We start from the raw sequence: 19,145 nt of genomic DNA on the forward strand, positions 1-19,145 counted from the left end.
GGACTGACTGGGAATTTGAGGGAGGTGCCAGAGAGGGCCTTTCAAGGGGAGGTAGGAGCACTAGAGGAATCTAAAAGGACAGTAGTAGTCAGGGAAAATGAGGAAGGAGCTAACGATAAGGATTTGCATGGAAAGTAGGAGAAAAGAAAAGAAATACCCAAGGCGGGACACCATAGAAGATCCCTTGAAAGATGCTGCAAAAGGAAAGAGTGAGCCTCCTATGCAGTGCCAAGGGAAGAAAAAGTCCAACAATAGACTTACAAACTTACCAAGGAGGGGTCAGAAGAATCGGCTCACCTTAGAAGGAAAGAACCAGAGACTCTCAAAGGAAGGAGTCAGAAAGACATTCTCAGGGGAAGGGAAGAGACTAAAAAGAACACCAAAGACAGGCTCCAGAGAATTACAGAGAAAGTAGCCAGAAATAGATTCCCAAAGAAAGGAGCAAACAAACCAGAAAATCTATGGAAAAATTAAGAGCCAATTGGGAAAGGAAGGTACAAACCAACCAGAGAATTTCGAGGTAAAGAAACAGCCAACCATGGACTCCTACAGCAGCAAAACAGAGACTGCTAAGTGAAGGTGTTGGGCACACACCAGCCCAAGGAAAGGACTCGGAGTAAGTCTTCTTTGACAAAAACACATTTCATTAAAAGGTTTATTACTAATTAAGCCACAGACAGGGAGTTGATTATGCTGTGTTGATAGAGCCCTCATTTTCAAATGTTCTAGAAGGCTTTAACCAGAGCTACGTTAGTATTTTTGAGCATTTGAGCAGTGTTTTTGGGTATATGGCTTGCAATTCCAACCAGGCAGTTGATACAGACTGCATGGAGATCAATCACAAAGCCACTTGCTTACTGGGAGACAATCCCATTGTAAGCATTTTCTTGAGCTATTCTTTTGAGATGGCATGTATGGTGCTACCTCATTGTAAAGCGTACAAGATACATCTTATGAAGAAGGAACTCATTGGTGTTGTCTGGTGTGATGTTCAAATGACAGTCATGAGGTGGAAACCCCATAGATCCAAATTCCACCATTTATTTATTTATTAAATTAATTTATAAGGTGCAACAGCTACCTAAAAAGGGTTTCCCGGCGCCGGGACGGACTGGATGAGAAAAAGAGCGGCAGTGAGTTGAGATTATTGGTTAAATAACCAGGTTTTCAGGGAGCTGCAGAAACGGGTGTAAATAGTTTCTTTGCGAATAGTAAGGGGAAGAGAGTTCCAGAGGGAGGGGCCGAGATAAGCAAAAGATCTTCCACCCATCCTGGAAAGTTTGAACATGGGTACCGTAAGGTTTTCGTGAATTGCAGACCGGAGTTGGCGAGTGGGAGCATGAGGGCAGACAAGAAATTGCAGATACTGTGGTGCCGTGCCTGTTTTGATTTTGAACATATAGCTCAGGGCTTTGAACTTAATACGGTTCTCCATACAGTTCACCATAGACCCCATAATCCCACCTTCCCTCCCGAGTTAATCCAAAAGACCCCAGTGCCTTGTTGTTTAAAATAGTAATGAAGGAGCTTCATGTTTCTCGGATGTACCTGATGATTCTCCCACCACTGTCACTGTGATCAGAGAGCACAGCAAAGTCTGATCTAGCCAAGGGATTAGGCCTTCATTTCTAGGGTTCACCTTTACCTTTCATGCTGTAAATTGTAGAAAAAAGACCACATCTGACATGGTTTTGGCCTCGCCTGGTGCTTCCCAGCAGCACCATTTCAATTTCCTAGCATGTGCAAATATCTTCCACAGTAACAGGAAATACAGATCATCAGAAGTGGAAAAACGATCCCAAACCGGGCAGCTTCTAAAAAAGAGCTGTATAAAAGGTGTCCATAGAAAAGATTGGCCTGCTGCGGATGTTAGGAGGATGTGATGCTGGGTAGGGGGATTTGTATCCCACTTTTCAAAAGTACCAAATACACACAGATGCCCACAGTGGTGGTGACCAGGACACCTATTGTTGCTTTGAGGAAGGAGCTCCTGGTGCGAGTGAAGCTGCTTGGGCCTATGATGCTGAGGAAGGCCGTGCTCATGGTTAGGGTGTACACGATGGAAACACCAGTGTTCAGGGCCACGATCTTTCCAAACTTGGCAAAAGGTGCGATGATGCAGAAAAAGAGCGGTATGGTGGCAATGACTGTGGTGACTGCACTGGACATGATGGCAACACCAACGTGCCGGACGGCCTCCATGGCTCGCCACTGCCGACTGGCCTGCGGATCCTGCAAACAAGAGAGAAATCAGAGTTCAGAAGCAAAGACTTCACTGCAGGGTGCAAGAGAAGTAAAGGTGCCACAGTGATCTAACGCCTCAACAAAATGAACCCTTCATGACACCAACTACTGTACAGATCCCAAACTATACTACTTTCACATACTGAAAGTTGAGCACAAATGTCATTCTGAAAATCCACATTCATTCCTGCATGTACCATGTGAGTGTTTTCAGAAAAAAACATAGTTTGTTATTGGTTTGTGGATGCCCCTATGAAAGTAGCTCTTTCTACAAATGGTAATGCCAGTTACAAATAAACAGCAAATGTAATTTGTGAGAGTTTTCTGGCACTCACAGCCGTATTTACGACATTCCACCTCATGGATGAACCGAGTGACAATTTACACAATGGATGGAACGGCGTACAGCAAAAATTCAAATTGCAATGAGCATCTACCCTGCACGATCAGATATAATCATGAAACATCAAAAAGGTTGTTTGAAGTTGCTGATAATTTGACCTGTGGGTGGATGGATATGTCACTGAGTTATTAGACGAGTGACTTCAATGGCTCTTGAGATATTCTCATTCTTTTGCTAGATCATACTGAACAGATGTTTTCACTGGAAGAAGGTCACCGAAAAACACTACCTCTTCTGAAATTGAATAGTCCTGTCGATAGATAGCAAATTAAAACAGACAATATTTCTTAATGGCAGAAAAAAATACTTAGAATAAAATGAAAACACAACCGGAAAACAAGTACTGCAAGTGCAGGTATTATGGCGCAAGTACATAAATTGTCTGTGTACATTGTAATGAACGTTACTCCAAATGTGCAAAATGTCACAAAGGTGCTCGTGCAGCGTGAGAAGTGAAAATTAGGTGGCTGGATACATAAAATACAAAAAAAGCTAAAGTGAGGACATTGCAAATCCATTCCAGCCCGTACCCCAACCACCGGTGAAGCCAAAATACTCACATCACTCAGGTGTGGTGGCATACTCTCTCCTGCCAGCAGGTAGCCTTCTACTAAATGTACACAGTAATCCACAGATGAGCCCACGAGGATTGAGAGGGAAATTGCCTCAACAGCACCCATTTCCCAACCAGACAGGTACATAATGGACACAACCAAGCAGACAACCCCTGCATAAAATTGGAGAAACAGGTTTGCATCAGCAGTAGTCAACATTCTGCGTTAAGTGTATGTAGACAATGATAAACCGGACAAGCTGTGCTGCTGGAATCCTGCAGCACTAACATGATATTGCTCAAGTAAGGTCACACAGCTGATGCCCCATAGAAATTCCATGGCAGTGCTTAAAGAGGAGCCCACTGCTGGAGTCATAGAGCTTTCAGAGGGTGCAGCTTTGGAAATGTCACAATGCTGGAGTCAAACAACATGTGCAAAGCATTGGAGTCCTTTAACAATGGCATGGTAATGGTGAAGAAAACTCAAACTGCTGGAATCCTATATCCCTAGCAGGGCACTGGCGAAGAAAACTCACACTGCTGGAGTCCTATATCCCTAGCAGGGCACTGGTGAAGAAAACTCATACAGCTGGAGCCCTATTATACTGATGGAGAAAACTCACATAGCTGGAGTCCTATTATACTGGTGAAGAAAACTCACACTGCTGGAGTCCTATATCCCTAGCAGGGCACTGGTGAAGAAAACTCATACAGCTGGAGCCCTATTATACTGGTGAAGAAAACTCACACTGCTGGAGTCCTATATCCCTAGCAGGGCACTGGTGAAGAAAACTCACACTGCTGGAGTCCTATATCCCTAGCAGGGCACTGGTGAAGAAAACTCACACTGCTGGAGTCCTATATCCCTAGCAGGGCACTGGTGAAGAAAACTCACACAGCTGGAGTGGATGTATGACGTTACTCCGCATACTTTTACTCCGCATACCGTTACAACGCGACTTTTACAACGCATCCCATTACAACGCATAGCGCTTTGAGGTGCTGGATAGTGGTAAGTATAATTTACTATTCTAACTCCAGTCCCCGTGGACCCTAGGGAAGGTGTTGGATAGTAAATTATACTTATTCCCTATCCTAGAGCGCCCCCTAGCGCAATGCGTTGTAATGGTATGCGGAGTAAAAGTCGCGTTGTAATGGTAGTGCGGAGTAAAAGATGCGTTGTAACGGGTGTATACCGCTGGAGTCCTATTATACTGATGGAGAAAACTCACACTGCTGGAGTCCTATATCCCTAGCAGGGCACTGGTGAAGAAAACTCACACTGCTGGAGTCCTATATCGCTAGCAGGGCACTGGTGAAGAAAACTCACACTGCTGGAGTCCTATATCCCTAGCAGGGCACTGGTGAAGAAAACTCACACAGCTGGAGTCCTATTATACTGATGGGGAAAACTCACAGTGCTGGAGTCCTATAACAATTGCAGGGTATTGGTGGAGAAAAGTCACACTGCTGGAGTATACAACATGCACAAGATACTGGTGAAGAAAACTCACAATGCTGGGGCCAAATAACACTACCAAGGCACTGGTGAAGAAAACCCACATTGATGGAGTCCTACAACACTGGCAGGGCAGTGGTGAGGAAATCCACCAGTGCTGGTGTCATATAATAATGTCAAAGCACTGATGGATAAACCCTGCACCGCTGGGGGCTAAAACACAGGTAGGGTACTGGTGAAGAAAACTTACAATGCTGGGGCTCTATAACGCTGGAACGGCACTGGCGAAGAAAACCCCACATTGATGGGAGTCTCTTGGCACTGGCAGGGCACAGGGGAACAAACTCACACTGCTGGAGTCCCATTGCACTGCGAGAGCACTGGTGAGGAAAAGTCATACCGCTGGAATTTTATATATAACCCTGGCAGAGTCCTAATGGAGAAACTCACATGGCTGAAGGTCTCTAGCACCGACAGAGCATTGAGGGAGTGCACTGGTGAAGGGAGCTAACACTGCTGGAGCACTATCACACTGGGAGGGCATTAGTGAAGAAAACTCATACTGCTGAAGGCCGAAAATATTATCAGGGCACTGGTGGAGAAACTCACACTGCCGGAGTCCTACAACACGGTCAGAGTACAGGGGGGGAAAACTCGCACTGCAGGAGTCTTATAGCACTAACAATATTATGTTCAAGGAAAATCAGACAGATATAGTCCTATAGGTCACACTGCTGGTGTACTACACACTAACATGGGTCCATGCAAAGAGCTCACACTAGTGGAGTCCTTTAACCGTATCATTGCTGCAGCAATTCCCGTGTTGTGCTGCAATTTTAAAAATCCAGTTTTTTTGTGACAAGGTCAACTCGTCACACGCATAGCGCAGGTAACGCCCATGACGAGTTGACCATGTCCCACGCATCGAAGGGGTTAAAAGTGGCAAGGCATTAGCAGGGAAAACGTACCCCACTCCTGCAACCCTATAACACCGGCAGCTCAATGGTGGAGAAAACTCACATTCTATCCAGAAAGCATGGCTAGGACAGGGTTCCCTGAGAAGAATGCTAGTGCAGGATATCCAGGTAGTGTTAATTCATTCCAGGTGGCATGACGGGTGCCGTGTATCAAGGAGCATGGCTAGAGAAATTTATCAAGGATCATAACAAGTGCATTATACTCACGTGGTATGCCAAGGGCAGCGTATCAAAGAGTAAGGCTGCTGCATTGCAGTTAGGTGGCAGGGCTACTGCAGTATATCAGAGGGACTTGGCTGGTGCAGTATATTCAGCAATTGTGGCCTGAGACGTGCATCAAAAGGGCATGGCAAGGGAGGTGTGACCAAGTGGCAGGGTCAATGCAACACACCAAGGACATGGCTACTGATAGGAATTAATGGAGCATAGCTAGGCTATATATTCTAGGAACATGGCTATTGATTCCAAGGAGAATGGCTCGTGCAGTTTACCAACAGAATATGTTTAGTGTAGTATACCTTGGATACATGATCAGTATAATATATCTGTTGAGCATGATTATCATCTTCTTTTCAATAAACATGGCAAGTGCAGTGTATTTAGGTGGCATGGAGCATGGACACTGCAGTATATTTAGGTGACATGACAAGTGAAGTATATTCAGGGAGCACTGGTGGAATAGTCTATCAAAGGGTCAGGGTTAATGCATGCAAAGCAGCAAAACATATCCAGGGCAATAATTAGTCCAGAAGGTCTGAAACCAGAAAATCACAGTCGGCTATATCGTCAAGACATAAATATTGGGTTCTAAATATCATTTACAAAAAATGTGCCCCACTCTAATTAATAGAAAATCAGCACCCAATGGCATGGTATCTTTGTAAATAATATGTAGGACACAATAAGTATGTCAGATTACATTTCTGTATGATATTCCGACATAAAACCAGCATTGGAAGAGAAACAGAGCTTGTGAGCAGTCAATTAGAAACAATGGCATTCATATTCCCTCCTATGACAGTGTCCTGGATCAATAGGAGATCTTACAAGGAGACCTTACCTAGGATGGTGAGCAGCACAGGAAGCAGGAGCAAGATGTGTGTGGTGAAAACTGCCACAGCCGCGACACAGATCATCAAAGACAGGACAAGGCCAGAGAGAGCACTCTCCACACCTGCACAGAGAAATGAAGGGCCAAGGGTCAGGCACAGGAACAAAAGGCGCAACCAGTATAGAAGCGGATCACTCTTGTACAGGAGGCACAGTGCTATCAGAGGAAAACTCCCACAGGTAAGGTACATGAGACAAAGTCATGTTGAGGAGGACTGAGATAGCGGATGCATGGTACCGCAGGAAGGAAGGGGCTTCCAAACTAAGGCACCAGCAACTGGCATCGCTGGGATACAATCCATACTGTTGGGGCACAGAAAGCATGGCACTGCTGGAAGAAAGTACACACTGCTGAGGCTCAGGAGGTATAGCACTGCGGAAAAGAAGTTCACACTGAGACACTAGTAATTCCTGGGAAAAGCATCACACCACTGAGGCATGGGCGACATGACACTGCTGAGAAAACAATTTAAGTCAATTGCACACAGGCGATATGTTGCAGTAAATCTCATTTTTCTTGGGCACAAGAGATAGACGGGCTGATTTATAGGTTAGCGGAAAGGGTACTCTTTCTACCAAACAATGGTCCACCTGCATTATTTAAGTGCGGGCTGACCTTTGGTGTAACAAAGGCAGAGATGACTCGGTCTCCCCTGCAGCTACACCCCTCCGACGGCCCGACAGAGTAAGGGCTGACGGAGGTTGATCTGTATATCCACCCACCTAATTTAGATGGACAGACAGACAGGCCAGTTTTCACTGCCTGCCACAGCCAGTAAAACCCTGGCGGTAAGGGGCTGTGAAAACTTCAAAATGCCCCCCTCGCCATGCCAAGAAGGGCACTGTTTTTTGTTTTTAAGTAAAATTGTAACTTTGCCATACAGCTCTATCATGTTTGATGGAGCCATACGGCAAAGTTATAATACACTGGCAGGAACCACCTTGAAGGCAGTTCCTGTCAATGCTTGAAATGTCCTCCAGCCCAACGGTCATTTCGAAATTTGGTCGTTGAGACCTCTCTCAGTGCTTCCTATTAAATGTCCTGCTGCCTGGGCACTAGAGGCGGGGCACTGTAAGAGAAATGTCACACCGTGATTCTTCCCTTCAGAGACTTGCCTATAATTTCCATGAAGATCCTTTTCCAGTGTTCGCAGGTCTGGAACCCGTGGCGTAATGCGGAATTCTCAGGGAGTAGCAGTAGCTGTTGTTGTAGGAATGACTCCCATTTCATGTAATCAGTGTAGGTCTGGAACGAGGACTTGCCCTTGTAAGTCGTCTGTGAAGAAACAAAAGAATCGAATATAAGTCACAGGGGAAGGTACAAGTTTTAGTGACACAGCTTAACCTTTACTGTACTCTTGCACACCTTCACCCTCCACTTTCTTCCGGACTAAGTGCCTGATTTAGAGTTTGTCTGATGGGTTACTCCTCCCAAAAGTGACTGACATATCATCTGCCTAATTATAAGTGTGTTATATCCTATGGCACTTGTAATAAGGTCGACAGGATACCTGTGACGTTTGTAGTGGCGTGCCCTACAGCTTTAGGGAAAGTGAACATAAAAATTCAAGCATAAAAATTCAAGCAAGAGAGAATTAGACATCAGGAAAGAGCAAACATAGAGGGTCAATGAAGAGTGGGAAGAAAGGGATCCAAGGAAAAGAGAGCCAGGAAAATGGGAAACCTAAAGCATACAGCCAAGCTGTAGAAAAGAGAACAAAGGAACATAGAGTGAAAAAAGTCTCAAAGAATAACAGAACCCTAAAAGACAGCATAGGGCACATACAACGTAAAGTATTGTAGTTTATTACTGTTCTCCCAATGACTGTCTGTTCATGTAACTTTGCTTTGTGCATTGTTTTTATATCGACTATTGCTTATGTCATGCTTATGTGATCTGTACTTTTGCTGCCTTTTGTTAATGTCAGTGCTTCTGTATATTCTAAGCAGTGTTGTATCCAAGGAGCTTTGGCGCACTAGGGCCTTGTGTCTGCTATAGAAAATGACTCAATAAATAAATATACGAGGTACAGAAAGGCAACCAAGCAAAATAGAAACACAGGGCAATTAGTGAGATATGCTGATTTTTATTGTGACATTTATTTTACTGTCTATTATATCATACACTTTGGCATAATAATGACAAGTCTACTGCAGAACATTTTACTTTCGCCCTGTGATGCAATCTGAAGGCTACTGAGTGCCAACAGGTTTTCTATCTTCAATGATCTTAATTGTGAATATTTACTCTCGTGCTATAATGTGGATTTTTTTATTTCTTTTCATGATATCTGGTTGCTATCTGGCTCCTATTCTACAGGGATCAATTTTCTGTGTGTTACCGTCTTAAAGTACAAATCCTATAAATATACTGTGCAGTGCTCTGACGTTGATGAGCCCTGATCCTCACAAAAAAAATCTATGTAAATAAGTATGTGTGCTGTATAAATATAAGATTGTTGCCTTACATTTTTAGGTCTCACCTAGGCAGCGCATGTGCTATCTCTTCGAGACATGCTGTATACAAGATATTTGAATAAAGCTCCGTCCACTTTCCACCCATCTTTTTAATTGGCTCCTGTCCCTGCCCTTTGTAAATGGTGGCTTTTCATTGAGCAATAGGCTTAGTAGTCCCTCCTTACTAACCTCCTTGTCTCCTCTTGTAACCTCCCATGAGAACACCCCAGTTACATGTGTTGTTACTCCCTAGATCTTAAATACAGCCTCAAAGAGCTATTTTACTAAAACGCTTCAGGCGAGAACACACTTGGTCCTAAGCTAGGCTTGCAGTGCTTACTTTACTCACCACCCCCTTTTTCTGAATAATTACTTTACTCACAAGAACATCTCACATTTATATGAGAGCGTCTAATAATTTCCCTTCATCAACTCCACACAGAGTAGAACCTAATCGAGAGTTAATTCTTTGTCATATTTCAAAGCTACTAATTAACATAGCTCGTTGAATGAACTTGTGGTATTGTCTTGCATGCAAAGCATTATGGGTAGGGTGGATTTACCAAATGTTCTGCTGGGTGCAGTACCATATGTGGTCAAAAGAGGTTCCCTGGGACCTCTTTTGGCCCCTTATGGTACTGCACCCTGTCTAGATAAATAAAATTGGTATTTAGATTTCCAGTAACTCCAACTCCAGCAAATGCAAGACTGATTGCATTTCCATGCAATAGATCTCAAATGTGTTAAAGTTAGAGCTGTTGGTGATGAAAATGACAATGTTTCTTACTTTTGCTTTTTTATACTATTGGCAATAGTGCAAGGCAAATATAACAATTCCACTTCAAACAACAGGCTTAGTATATACAGAACACAAATAATCTCCTCTATGACAAAGACAATGGTTCCTTTACTCACTAGCACATCTCATATTTCTATGAGACGTATTAATTTACCTTCATCAGCTCCAAAACAGAGTACAACTTAATCTGGAATTAATATAATAATTATTTTGTCACATTTCATAGCGACTAATTGTATTTGTACTTTGTACTTATAGTTCAAGTTCAAAACAACTTTATTTCGAATAATAATAATTCATAAAAAGCACATAAACACAAATACATAGTCAGGGGAATACAATTACATAGAATTGATGACACTATTAAAATTGAACAGATTAAAATATTTACAAATTTTAAAAAGTAAGGACAGATTTTCAGTGATTTCATAAGATATCGCCAATGGTGTTATGTTGTCTGTTCCTGATGCGTTTTTTAAGGCGAAAGGCAGACACCAGAAAATTAGCAACACTAAACATTATTAGTGGGGAGTCTAGCTGTTTTAGGTAAAGGAGAGCTGGTTTGGCTTGGATAAACGCCTTGTTTTTGAGCAGCGGGATAATATATTTTTTCCTAGGCAGGGCATAGAAACTACAGAAAAACATAAAATGTAAAGTATCCTGCAAGGAATAACTATCGCAATTACAGACGGGCAAATCCTCGGGCTTAGCCCACACCTTAAAATCATTTAACAAAAGATGAATCTGGTTAAATCTTAATTTAGTTAGTAACCAGCGGTGTAACGGGATTGACACAACCGTTAAATATGGTTCGATAGCTATGGTTGTCTTGGAAATATAGTGCTCCCTCACTGTGGGTTTCACAAGCTCACTGCTCTCCCGCTCTAATTCTCTATATTTAGTAAAAGTCGTTTTAAACCATTCCAGGTCAGCTCTAACAATACATTCAGGTTTACAAAATAAATCAGGGCGGCCCAAGGAGCTAAGGGTATTTTTAATGTATGCTAGCCACTGGATATTTTTCATGTTGTCCAACTGTAGGCAATCCCTTAAGATTGTATGATTCAGGGTTAAGTTGGGGTTCAGCCAAGTTCTTAGCCACATCAAGATAGGGGACTGTTTAATAATATTGCTTATGTACCCCTGGCCTAATTCCGTATGGACAGAAAAGGTAGCCGTGGATTGTGGCAAACCTAAAAGCATACGGAGGATCTTGTTTTCCTCTACCTGAATCGCTACAGCGTTGTTGGTGTAGCCCCATATAGAAGCCTCATACCTTGCTATTGCAATTGTTTTGGCTCTATAAATTGCTAGTATTGCTTCTGTAGGTTTGCCGCCCAGTCGTTTTGCAAAGCCGGCGATAGCAGCCGCAGATCTTTTCATGGCATTAACTTTTACCGATATTTGGAGTACCCAGGTGACATTTTCGTCGTAAACCACCCCTAAATATGTAAAAGTTTTTACACTGGAAATTGGTGTGTTGGCACAAAAAAAGGACTTCAAGTTTTTGTTCTTTCTCCCGCCCACTGACATGACGTGTGATTTGTCTGTGTTTATTTTTAGGTCAAGGGAGGTCATGAAGGCGTCAAAGGCCGCCAATAGTCTCTGTAGTCCAAGAGGTGTGCGTGCCACGAGCACGGCGTCATCTGCGTAAAGGAGGACCGGGGTGGACAGCCCTCCAAAACGCGGGACGTCTAATGTCGCCAGACCCAGTGTGGATTCGAGGTGGTTTATGTATAGTGTAAATAACACTGGGGCGAGGATGCAACCTTGTCGCACCCCTCTAGTGGACTTGAAACCAGCGGTGCAAGCTCCCCCCTGTGTCATCCTGATAGAGGCTTCTAGGTCCCGGTGCGCTTCAGCCAAAAAATGTACCAGGGAATGGTCCATTCCCAGGTCCTTATAGTCGTTGCTTATGAGAAGCATGGCTGGCAGTAACTGCGCCTCTTTTACTGCCAGCCTTGTTCATAAGCAAGGACTATGAGCACAAATTGCGTATTTAGGCACCGCTTGCAAGTTTTCAAAACACTTAAATAAAAGATATTGTCATTTACACTAGCTCAAATTCTCGGAATATGAGACATATTGCATTGCAAATGCTTGTTATACCAAGTACCAGGGCAGTGCCAACAGACAGTCAAAACTTAAGAAAGATTTTCAAGACGACTGTGCATCAAAAACGAGGTTTAACTACGCCCTGCTATGCTTGACAATGTGCAAACCAAGGATAGTCGAGGACTGTCCCCATAAGTACCAAGGGACCAAGTACGAGAGAGCCATGAACCACAAGAGAAACGTGAAGACAAATACAAAAGGCCAGGGGGAAACAGAAAAGAGTAAAGAACTTTGGAGTGGACCGCTAAAGCAGAGGGTCAAGAACTGTACAAGGAATCAGGGAAAATTGCCTCAAGCCAGACAAGGCGAAATCAGGTAGAAAGTAACCCTGGGCGTAGTTCGCATAGTAGCGCAACATGTGCAATCATTGCAAACGGCATCTTGCACAGTGCAAGCGGTCGTTTTCTGCCGCTTGAGTAGATCTCTACTCGAGCTGCAGCTTTCTCAACACGGACTGATAGTTTCTCATTGCGAGGGGTCGCGAGCATACATGACCATTCGCAATGAGAAACCTGACCTTCCCGTGTTGAGAATCTCGCCAGGAGGTATATTTTCCACGGCCGCGATCGGCAAGTTGATGTTGCTGATCACGAACAAGAAAAAGTGTAGCCGGGATGTTGATTTTGCTTGCTCGGTGTCGCCAAGTTGACTTTGAGGACCGCGAGCAAGCAAAAAATGCCTGATACGCTACGCGTATTTGCACAGTGCTAAGGGTTAGTAGAAAGTCAGGAGCTTCATGGGGTAATCACATGAAAGCGTCAAAAACAAGTGATCCAGGCACTAAATGCTGAAGGCTAAGAGCTATGAATAGAACTAAGAAAGAAGCCAAAGACTGATGAAAGCCACCTAAGAAAGTCACGAATAGGTGAGTGGTGCCACCAAAGAAAAAGAAGAGAATCTAAGAAGGGAGCCAAGCAAAAAAACGTTAAGACTCACAAGAGCCTTCATAGGTGGGGAGGATCTGGAGTGAGCTGATGTAGAGAGTTGAGAAAGAAATAGAACACTAGATTCATAAAAGAGTTTTAACATTAAGATGGCAAAATCAGGGAACCATAAATGAGAGTTATGAACATATCAGAGGTGCTACAAAAGTAGATGGGCAGAAACTGGGGAGAAAATTGAGATAAAGAGTCTTAAATCCCAGGGAAATCATGTTACAGTGGCAGGAAGAGGAGTTTCCTCCCCTGCCCTTTTGAGTTCGAGGGTGGGGGAGGATGTGTCTTCAGATCCGGAGCCAAAGCTGGGCTCGAGAGACGAGACTTGAAGTAGCAATCTGGCACCGAATGTGGCTTGGTCACTGGGTCCATCTCCAAATACTGGTGTCATCCACGGTTGGATGGCAGTGGTGCACTGGAGGCCTCATGAGCAATCTGGGAGGTAGAGGTTTGAGACTCTGTGTGGTGAGATATGTGAACATCCGTACACACTGCTACCTTCTGAGGGCACTGGGTGGCAGAGGCTCTCCAGACTTGACATCTGACTCTGAACCTATGCTTCCAGGTGAAAAGGCTGCCCCCGTTACGAAGCCTGGAGCATTTACCTCTTCGACATCCGACGACTCCTTTTCTCCAAAAATGTCCAGAGTTTTCTCTACCTCCCATCTTTGCGCCATGGTGGTGGAGGCAATATGATGTGTGCATCAGTTCTGAAGAGATTCCTTGTTTTGACATGCCAGGCAGGCCAAACAGCAGTCATGTTAGAAATGGCCGTCTTAGGGGAACATCCCCAAAACTTTTTTCTTTGTCTTCACATACTCTCTGTTCATTACCCTAGAACTCGGACCATATTCCCACTGTACTGCAGTGGTAAGGTACGAGTACCCACCCCACATGCGTTAGGAGTGGGGTGTTCGCATGATTGGGTTAAGTGCTGTCCCCGGGAGAGACCTCTGAAAGGGTACACCATATACCCCGGGCAGGTACGACATTGGCGATTAGGGGGATGTGATTTGATCATGGCCCGTGAGACGAACCTATCCATTAGGTCTCCTACTCAGGTTGGCATCTCCATGGGTGAGTCAACCCAAAGGTGGCCTTCCCTAATGCCGGTTCGGCCCTAGGATGAAGCTCAGGGTAGGAGAGTCGGCGGGCGGGGGCCTGAGCATGAACACTGTCCAAACAGGGGAGAGCCTCTAAGTGAGGTCCCCCTATCTCAGAGGTCAGTTCCCCTCCATGGGACACTCTCAAGTCGGTAGGGCTGGGGAATCCTTCCCCACTGTTGGTGCAGTGTGGAAGTGCATGCACACTTCCTATGTCTTGTAGGAAATAGCACTTAGCTGAGGCGGAGAAAGGGATTTTCCACCTGTCATGACAAGCAGTGGGTGCTTTAGCACCAATAGGGTGCTGGGCCTGTGTTCGGTCTGCTAGAGCCAGTGATGTTTATAGGTCCCTGCCATCTGCCTGCCAATATGGACTTGTGTCCGTATTGACACCAAGGAAGTGCTTCATCTAAATCCAGACTGCCATTGTCAGCCGGATAGCACATGTACACTATGGGTGTCCTGGAGACCCAGGACACCGGCCTGCCACAACAAGCCAGTGACCATGCTGGTTCTTTTGTGAACCCCTAAGGCTCTGGGCCCTTTCCCACGTTACTGCAGTGTGAAGCATGCACACCCTTCCGCCACATGTTAGGAAGTGGTGCGGACATGATGTTTGTAAATGTAGGTGTGTCCGACATATGGTTGAAGGCCGGTGTGCTCACTCGCACAGACTGCACATTTGAACATGTGTCTGACCTGCCACACAAGGTCAGCAAGAGTGCCCTTGCACATATACCCTGGCTGGCCCAGAGCAAACATGGTCCATTTGGAAGAGGCCTTTTGCCTCCACTAGGATGGAAGGTGAAGGGCTGGGCAGGTACCCATGGGCGTTCGCTGCCCAGGAATTAATGAAGAAACACTATGGTTCACCTACCATGGAGGCTTGCTTTTCCCTTAATTTAGCATTGGAAAGGGATCTCCTGAATTTCAAGCTTCAATAATGGCTTGCAATGGCACACCCTCATAATGTTTCCTATCAATGGATTTGCTAGGCCAAAGCTGTTCCAATAGAAATGCTGGGGTTGACATATCTTGCATGGAAATTCCACTTATGGAAAGCTGACATTTCTATTCATCAAACTCTTTGTGTGCCATGGTGTTTTGGCGCCAGTCAATACGATAGGCCGGAGGAGCATATCTGGGCATTCCCCAGCAACAGTCATAAACAATTGTGTATGTAAATGAGATAGCCGACCACTGCCATTTGTGGGTCGGACGAAATATATGTGGGCAAAAATTGAGACACCTGGCCTACACATCAGGAGGAAGAAGCAGACGCATCTAGGCATGCCGTAAGGGACACACCTTGATGAAAGTGAGACTACAGGGGTCGCTGTGCCTTATTCCTTGGGGAGTAGAAAACCCATCATTGGGGTATTGGAAAGCAAGATTAGTTAAGAGGTAGACACAGGTCAGTCTGGTTTGTAGGCAAAGCACATTGCCTCATTAGGATTCCATATGCCCGTCCTGATGAAAGCACGAAACTCAATTGAGCCTCAAGGCAGAAACATGTTTACAGTAACAGTGGTGATGGGGTACTAATTCAGCTTATCTCCACAATTGATATTCACCACTAGGTCTCATGTCTAGCAAATAAACAGCTTAAGGATGCCACATTGGTTTTTAAAACACTTATATCATGGGTCCATTCTTAATTAAAAGTGCCTCCCTGACTCCAGGTATAGGCCCGCTCTCCATCAAATGGAGGGTTTGTAGAGAAAGGATTGTCCTATGATCAGGCACGGCCCGTGCCGGGCGTTATACTGGGGCAGTGACGTCAGGCAGGGGAGGTTCAGGGTGGGGGGTTGTAAAATGTAGGATATGGACCATTAGAGGTACGTACCAAAAAATAAAAACGAATTTCGTTGCCCACGCTGCATCACATTTGGCGATGCAGCGTGGGCAACGAAATTCGTTTTATTTATTTTTTCCGGTACTTACCTCTAATGGTCCATATCCCACATTTTACAACCCCCCCACCGTGACTCTCCCTTGCCTGACGTCACCGCCCCAGTATAACGTCCGGCACGGGCCGTGCCTGCCTATAATGAAGCATGACACCTGGTGGTCTGTGAGGACAATCCGTTACTTATTCTGTATGCCCAACACTTGAACTGGGGTGGCAGAGTGGGCTAAAGAACGGTGATGGATTAAACCCAGATCTTTTGACTGGGTGTGAGTGTTTGATTGATTCAGATGCTCCGTCCATCACCACCCCCTTTTGTACCGCTTTTGGCGACCATAAGTGTGGCAGGGTATGCTCAGATGTGAGTCCCTTGCTCACTTTGCCACTGGATTCAAGCAAGCCGGGCTGAAGACGGCTGGAATGCCAGAAACTGGTCCTCGGCAGCTTGTTTCCGGTCCAGGGAAGACATGGCTTGGCAGTTCGGGCTGGACTGTTCCCATGAGGCACAGGGTCAGACTGATTTGCAAATAGCCATGTCTGAACTGGGGTGGCAGAGTGGGCTAAAGAACGGTGATGGATTAAACCCAGATCTTTTGACTGGGTGTGAGTGTTTGATTGATTCAGATGCTCCGTCCATCACCACCCCCTTTTGTACCGCTTTTGGCCGCCATAAGTGTGGCAGGGTAAGCTCAGACGTGAGTCCCTTGCTCACTTTGCCACTGGATTCAAGCAAGCCGGGCTGAAGACAGCTGGAATGCCAGAAACCGGTCCTCGGAAGCTTGTTTCCGGTCCAGGGAAGACATGGCTTGGCAGTTCGGGCTGGACTGTTCCCATGAGGCACAGGGTCAGACTTATTTGCCGATAGCCATGTCTGAACTGGGGCGGCAGAGTGGGATAAAGAACGGTGATGGATTAAACCCAGAACTTTTGACTGGGTGTGAGTGTTTGATTGATTCAGATGCTCCGTCCATCACCACCCCCTTTTGTACCGCTTTTGGCCGCCATAAGTGTGGCAGGGTATACTCTGACGTGAGTCCCTTGCTCACTTTGCCAATGGATTCAAGCAAGCCGGGCTGAAGACGGCTGGAATGCCAGAAACCGGTCCTCAGAAGCTTGTTTCCGGTCCAGGGAAGACATAGCTTGGCAGTTCGGGCTGGACTGTTCCCATGAGGCACAGGGTCAGACTGATTTGCATATAGCCATGTCTGAACTGGGGTGACAGAGTGGGCTAAAGAACGGTGATGGATTAAACCCAGATCATTTGACTGGGTGTGAGTGTTTGATTGATTCAGATGCTCCGTCCATCACCACCCCCTTTTGTACCGCTTTTGGTCACCATAAGTGTGGCAGGGTATGCTCAGACGTGAGTCCCTTGCTCACTTTGCCACTGGATTCAAGCAAGCCGGGCTGAAGACGGCTGGAATGCCGGAAACCGGTCCTCAGCAGCTTGTTTCTGGTCCAGGGAAGACATGGCTTGGCAGTTCGGGCTGGACTATTCCCATGAGGCACAGGGTCAGACTGATTTGCATATAGCCATGTCTGAACTGCGGTGGCAGAGTGGGCTAAAGAACGGCAATGGATTAAACCCAGATCTTTTGACTGGGTGTGAGTGTTTGATTGATTCAGATGCTCCGTCCATCATTACCCCCTTTTGTACCGCTTTTGGCCGCCATAAGTGTGGCAGGGTATGCTCAGACGTGAGTCCCTTGTTCACTTTGCCACTGGATTCAAGCAAGCCGGGCTGAAGACGGCTGAAATGTCAGAAACCGGTCCTCGGAAGCTTGTTTCCGGTCCAGGAAGACATAGCTGGGCAGTTCGGGCTGGACTGTTCCCATGAGGCACAGGGTCAGACTGATTTGCATATAGCCATGTCTGAACTGGGGTGACAGAGTGGGCTAAAGAACGGTGATGGATTAAACCCAGATCTTTTGACTGGGTGTAAGTGTTTGATTGATTCAGATTCTCCGTCCATCACCACCCCCTTTTGTACCGCTTTTTGCCGCCATAAGTGTGGCAGGGTATGCTGAGACGTGAGTCCCTTGCTCACTTTGCCACTGGATTCAAGCAAGCCGGGCTGAAGACGGCTGGAATGCCAGAAACCGGTCCTCGGAAGCTTGTTTCCGGTCCAGGGAAGACATGGCTTGGCAGTTCGGGGTGGACTGTTCCCATGAGGCACAGGGTCAGACTGATTTGCATATAGCCATGTCTGAACTGGGGTGGCAGAGTGGGCTAAAGAACGGTGATGGATTAAACACAGATCTTTTGACTGGGTGTGAGTGTTTGATTGATTCAGATGCTCCGTCCATCACCACCCCCTTTTGTACCGCTTTTGGCCGCCATAAGTGTGGCAGGGTATGCTCAGACGTGAGTCTCTTGCTCACTTTGCCACTGGATTCAAGCAAGCCGGGCTGAAGACGGATGGAATGCCAGAAACCAGTCCTCGGAAGCTTGTTTCCGGTCCAGGGAAGACATGGCTGGGCAGTTCGGGCTGGACTGTACCCATGAGGCACAGGGTCAGACTGATTTGCATATAGCCATGTCTGAACTGCGGTGGCAGAGTGGGCTAAAGAACGGCAATGGATTAAACCCAGACCTTTTGACTGGGTGTGAGTGTTTGATTGATTCAGATGCTCCGTCCATCATTACCCCCTTTTGTACCGCTTTTGGCCGCCATAAGTGTGGCAGGGTATGCTCAGACGTGAGTCCCTTGTTCACTTTGCCACTGGATTCAAGCAAGCCGGGCTGAAGACGGCTGGAATGCCAGAAACCGGTCCTCGGAAGCTTGTTTCCGGTCCACGAAGACATGGCTGGGCAGTTCGGGCTGGACTGTTCCCATGAGGCACAGGGTCAGACTGATTTGCATATAGCCATGTCTGAACTGGGGTGGCAGAGTGGGCTAAAGAACGGTGATGGATTAAACCCAGACCTTTTGACTGGGTGTAAGTGTTTGATTGATTCAGATTCTCCGTCCATCACCACCCCCTTTTGTACCGCTTTTTGCCGCCATAAGTGTGGCAGGGTATGCTGAGACGTGAGTCCCTTGCTCACTTTGCCACTGGATTCAAGCAAGCCGGGCTGAAG

At 45.9% G+C, this 19,145-nt stretch overlaps 1 protein-coding gene across 1 annotated transcript in view; it reads right to left on the reverse strand.

Moving 5' to 3' along the window:
* Positions 1 to 1,196: 1,196 nt before the first annotated feature.
* DISP3 (dispatched RND transporter family member 3) overlaps positions 1,197 to 19,145 on the reverse strand; it is a 135,216-nt gene continuing 117,267 nt past the window's right edge. Inside the window, exons 18-21 of the mRNA XM_086920042.1 lie at positions 7,863 to 8,022; positions 6,697 to 6,810; positions 3,208 to 3,374; positions 1,197 to 2,232 (exon numbers count right to left, since the gene is read on the reverse strand). Coding sequence (XP_086776168.1) covers positions 1,870 to 2,232; positions 3,208 to 3,374; positions 6,697 to 6,810; positions 7,863 to 8,022 — 804 coding nt within the window. The 3' untranslated portion in view covers positions 1,197 to 1,869. The remainder of the gene's footprint in view (positions 2,233 to 3,207; positions 3,375 to 6,696; positions 6,811 to 7,862; positions 8,023 to 19,145) is intronic.

Source organism: Lissotriton vulgaris, chromosome 5 (assembly GCF_964263255.1).
Source record: "Lissotriton vulgaris chromosome 5, aLisVul1.2, whole genome shotgun sequence".
NCBI lineage: Eukaryota > Metazoa > Chordata > Amphibia > Caudata > Salamandridae > Lissotriton > Lissotriton vulgaris.